Below are 5,399 nucleotides of genomic sequence, written 5' to 3' on the forward strand. Positions count from 1 at the left end.
AAAAAAAAAAAAAAAGAAGCATCTGCTGCAGCTGTGCACCAAGGGACTCAGGCAAAGAAGTATGGTTTGGTCATACATTGGAATTCTATTTAGTGGGAAAAATAAACCAATTTGCTCTACGTAAGTAATAAATCTCGAACAGATAATGCTAAGTAGAAAAAAGTTAAGTTTCTAAAGGGTAATATATCATTTATGAAAATTTAAAAATAATTGAAAGAACACTATATGTGATATATAGGTACAGGTACAGATAAGAGAAATATAGAAATGTCTGAGACTGATATATACCAGCTTCAGGAAAGCAGTAAATCTGTTATTTTTTTAAAAAATCTGAAGGAAATATAACAAAAAAGCAGATATAACATCTGTTAAATCTGAAAGATGGACACGTGAATTCTGTCATTATGTCATTCTCTGTATTTTTCTGCATGCTTGGTACTTACTTTTTCTTTTAGATACAGCATGCTTTACAGACAGCCCTGGCAGGAAACAGAAGGCATGAAAGAGGCTCTTTGGGGAGAGTTCAGCACAAGGTTGTGATGTGGGTTAGAGGAACAATTCAAGAACAGCGTGGAGTCCCAGGGCCAGTATCAGTGAGGAGTCAGCCCCAGCACTGGGTCTGACGGGACGAGCATGTGCTGTGGTTATTGCTACTCTACAACAAACTCTGTCAGAACTGAGTGGCCATCAACAATGAGAGCAGTCATTTTGCTCATGAATCTTTGCAGTCTGGGGACAGGACAGCTTATTTCAAAGTGGGGCAGCTGTCGGGCTGGTGCTGAATTATCTGAAGACTTGCTGGCATGCCGGCCCTGAGCAGAGAAGACATGAACAGCTGGCCTCCTCGGGCCTTTCTTTCTATCTCTTTACCGTTCCCACATGGTCTCTCCAGCACAGCAGCTTCTGGGTAACTGGACTTTTTTTTCGAGACAGGATCTCTCACTGTCTCCCAGGCTGGAGTGCAGTGGCTGTTCATAGGCTGGAACATAGCTGGCTGCAGCATCCAACTCGTGGGCTCAATGATACTCCCACCTTAGCCTCCCGAGTAGCGGGAACTACAAGCGTGCACTACTGTGCTCAGCTAATTAAGAAATTTTTTTTGTAGAGATAGGACCTTGCTGTGTGGCCAATGGTGGTCTTGAACTCCTGAGTTTAACCTTGTCCTCCCAAAATGTGGGGATTATAGGCATGAGCCACTGCACTCAGCCCTGCGCTTCTTAACTGGGGGCTCAGGGCTCCAGAATAGTTGTTTCAAGAGACAGTGGGCTGGGCAGAAACTGTCGTGTTTTCTGACCTAGTCTGGTCTCAGAAGTCCCTCAGCACCACTTCCACCTGCCTTGTATTTGTTAGAAGCGAGATGCTTCACTGGGCCAAGCATTAGACTCTACCTTTTGTGGAAGGAATGTCCAAGGGTTACAGATCTGTTTTAAAACCATCACAGGGAGGGAGTAATTCCTTGAACCCAGAGAGAGTAGCTCTGTGGGGAGGGCTGCAGAGAAGGACCTGGGGAAATACCCAGGCTCCTTCCCATCTCCTGCTTCTGATTGGCTGAATCCAGCTGGAAGCCAGAGAGCAAGGGAGCCCTTGGAGGGCACAGCCCCTGGAGCTCAGGCCCCCCGCTCCCCGGGCACAGAGGAGATGGGAGGGTGGGGGGGCGAGATTGAACAGACAAGCAAAGCACCCGGAATCCACCCTACCCCTCAGTTTTCTTAGTGCTGTCTCCATTCCTCCTGGGGCTTTTCAGGCTCGACAACCTGCTGTTTCATTCAGAAAAGCTGGAGGTGCTTGCTGTCCTTGACTGGGAACTTTCTACCTTGGGTGACCCCTTTGCGGATGTGGCCTACAGCTGCCTGGCCCACTACCTCCCATCCAGTTTTCCCATGCTGAGAGGTAGGAACTGCTGCTGGATGATAGTCAGGGAGCACGCCAGTTCTGAAAGCATTTGAGAGCAAACTTGGCTGAAGTAGTCTGTGATTGGGCCGGGGAGTGAAAGTGAGGTCCTGGTGGTTCTGGTGGGAAACATAATTGGAATGCGCACCTGTCATATATTCGGGGAAGTGGATATAGGATGTGTGTTAAGTGAAAAGGATGCCCGTATAGGCACCTCTTATGCTTTTACATAGCTAATTTCTATTTAGGGTTTTAAATTAAAAACATATTTATTATAAAAAATACTAGAGCCAACAGATAGCAACAACAACAAAACAGTCAAAATCATTAGTAGTCCCAGAGATAACCATTTGCTGACATTTCAGTATTCGTCCCAGTCATCTTTTGTGTGTTTATGTACATTTCCTAATACAAAAATGGGACATGATCTAATGACATGCTTTTTTTTCACTTCATTGTATACTGTGGACATGTTCTCATGACATTAAGTATTTCTTCTACAGCATAATTTTTTTTTTTTTTTTGAGTCAGAGTCTCACTCTCGCCAGGCACCAGGCTGGAGTACAGTGGCGTAATCTCGGCTCACTGTAATGTCTGCCTCCTGGGTTCAGCCAATTCTCCTGTCTCAGCCTCCTGAGTAGCTGGGACTACAGGCGTGTGCTGCCACGCCCAGCTAATTTTTGTGTTTTTTAGTAGAGATGGGGTTTCACCATGTTGATCAGGATGGTCTTGATCTCTTGACCTTGTGATCCACCCGCCTCGGCCTCCCATAGTGCTGGGATTACAGGCGTGAGCCACCATGCCCGGGTACAGCATAATTTTTAATGAGAGCATACAATTGTATAGAATTAAGGGAAGACATTTGGTTTAATTCCTGTTTAGATATTTAATTTGTTTCCAATTTCTTTTTGTTTCCAATTTTTTAATAGTACCTCCTCCACGCCCATGAAAAAAGGCAGTGAACATCTTTGTAGTAATATCATTGCCTATCTATAAGGTATAATCCTAAGATTAATTTTTAGGAATGGAGTATATTACACGCTTCTAAATAATGAAAATGTCACAAATGGAGCAAATAAGTGAAACTGTTTGATTTGGCATAATTATTTTCATAATTTGGTGAGATCTTTTTTTTTTTAATTTTTATATGTATTTGTTCATTTATTTTTGAGATGGAGCCTCGCTTTGTCACCCAGGCTGGAGTGCAGTGGTGTGGTCTTGGCTCACTGCAGCCTCTGCCTTCTGGGTTCAAGCGATCCTTCTGCCTTAGCCTCCTGAGTAGCTGGGCTTACAGGCATGTACATCATGCCCAGTTAATTCTTTTTGTATTTTGCGTAGAGATGGTGTTACACCATGTTGGCAAGGCTGGTCTTAAACTCCGACCTCAAATAATCCACTTGACTCAGCCTGCCAAAGTGCTGAGATTACAGGCATGAGCCATCACACGCGGCCAAAATTTTTTTTATACTTTTAGTACTTTTTATGGGTGGGCATGGTGGCTCACACCTGTAATCCCCACACTTTGGGAGGTGAGGAAGGGCGGATCATGAGGTCAGGAGTTCAAGACCAGTCTGGCCAACATAATGAAACCCCATTTCTACTAAAAATACAAAAATTCGCCAGGTGTGGTGGCACATGCCTGTAATCCCAGCTACTCAGAAGGCTGAGGCGGGAGAATCTCTTGAACCCAAGAGGTGGAGGTTGCAGTGAGCCAAGACCTCACCATTGCACTCTAGCCTGGGTGACAGAGTGAAACTCTGTCTCAGAAAAAAACTAAACAACCACAAAAAAATAGAGGTTGAAAAGAATAGTCACTGTGTTGCCCAAGCTGGTCTTGAACTCCTGGGCTTAAACAGTCGTCCTGCCTCAGCCTTCCAAAGTGCTGAGATTATAGGCATGAGTAACTGCGCCTAGCCGAGATGGCTTTCTTTGTTTCTTTTTTTTTTTTTTTTTTAATGACATCTTGTCATACCAGCAAGCAAGCAAGTTGTTTTTGAGATGAAGTCTCTTGTTCTGTTACCCAGGCTGGAGCGCAGTGGCGTAATCTCAGCTCAACTCACTGCAACCTTTGCCTCCCGGTTCATGCGATTCTCCTGTCTCAGCCTCCCAAGTAGCTAATTTTTTTTTTTTTTTTAAGATAGAGTCTCACTCTGTCACCCAGGCTGGAATGCAGTGGCGTGATGTCAGCTCACTGCAACCTCTGCCCCCTGGGTTCAAGCCTTATCCTGCCTCAGCCTCCCGAGTAGCTGGGATTACAGGCACGCACCACCATGCCCAGCTAATGTTTTGTATTTTTAGTAGAGACGGGGTTTCACCATGTTGACCAGGATGGTCTCGATCTCTTGACCTCGTGATCCACCCGCCTCGGCCTCCCAAAGTGCTGGGATTACAGGCTTGAGCCACCGCGCCCGGCCGGTCAGGTTGGTCTTAAACTCCTGACCTCAGGTCATCTTTCTACCTCAGCTTCCCAAAAGTGCTGGTATTACAAGCGTGAGCCACTGCGCCCAGCCTGAGATTGCTCTTTCAATGTCATTTTTGATCAAATGACTGGTTGAAGATAACTTGCATCCACCCTTAACTGTGGTCCAGATAAAACTGGAAGTTCCCATTCCTTCTTTTACTGCCAATTGAGTCTGAAACCTGTAAGAGCCAATTTGTGAATAATGGCTTCATGCCTGGATCCCTAGCCATCTAAGGGAGGAAGAGCCAATGCAGGAATAACCTAACCCCTGGAGCTAGTCGTGAAACTAATTTCCAACAGACATAGCAATTTTCAGAATTTAAATACTTGCCAGCCTCAGGGGAGTGTTGTGTCACTGACTACCCATGAATGGCTCTTTCTCCCAGGTTTTAATGACTGTGACTTGACACAGCTGGGAATCCCTACTGCAGAGGAGTATTTCAGGATGTACTGCCTCCGAATGGGACTCCCTCCCACCGAGAACTGGAACTTCTATATGGCTTTCTCCTTTTTCCGCCTGGCCGCAATTCTTCAAGGAGTCTACAAGCGGTCACTCACAGGTAATGGAATAGCCACCCTAAAGAGCCGGTGGGGGAGTGCGTCACAGCAAGGACCATGAGTCCACCTGGAAACCCTCTCGGGGGCCACAGAGGCTTTGGAGAGACCTGTTTGGCCAGGATTCTCTGAGATTCAGTTAATTCAACCATTTGTCACATAGTTTCTTTACAATATTAAGTTATTTATTATTTGTTTTTGAGACAGGGTCATGCTCTGTCACTCAGGCTGGAGTGCAGTAGTGCAATCTTGACTCACTGCAATCTCTACCTCCTAGGTTCAAGCAATTCTCCTGCCTCAGCCTCCCAAGTCGCTGGGACTACAGGCCTACATCATTACACCTGGCTAGTTTTTCTTTTGTATTTTTAGTGGAAATGAAGTTTCACCATGTTGGCCAAGCTGGTCTTGAACTCCGGGCCTCAAGTGATCCGTCCTCTTTGGCCTCCCAGAGCACTGGGATTACAGGTGTGAGCCACAATGCCCAGTCTCTTTA

At 45.7% G+C, this 5,399-nt stretch overlaps 1 protein-coding gene across 7 annotated transcripts in view; it reads left to right on the top strand.

The window, feature by feature from the left end:
* The window catches only part of ACAD10 (acyl-CoA dehydrogenase family member 10), a 68,807-nt gene that overhangs the window by 43,045 nt on the left and 20,363 nt on the right, over nt 1-5,399 (top strand). For all 7 annotated transcript variants that reach the window (XM_017542529.2, XM_017542566.2, XM_017542538.2 and 4 more), the window contains 2 exons: nt 1,745-1,890; nt 4,738-4,911. In XM_017542529.2, coding sequence (XP_017398018.1) covers nt 1,745-1,890; nt 4,738-4,911 — 320 coding nt within the window. The remainder of the gene's footprint in view (nt 1-1,744; nt 1,891-4,737; nt 4,912-5,399) is intronic.

The sequence above is a fragment of the Cebus imitator genome, unplaced genomic scaffold (assembly GCF_001604975.1).
Source record: "Cebus imitator isolate Cc_AM_T3 unplaced genomic scaffold, Cebus_imitator-1.0 Scaffold8, whole genome shotgun sequence".
In the NCBI taxonomy this organism is placed as follows: domain Eukaryota; kingdom Metazoa; phylum Chordata; class Mammalia; order Primates; family Cebidae; genus Cebus; species Cebus imitator.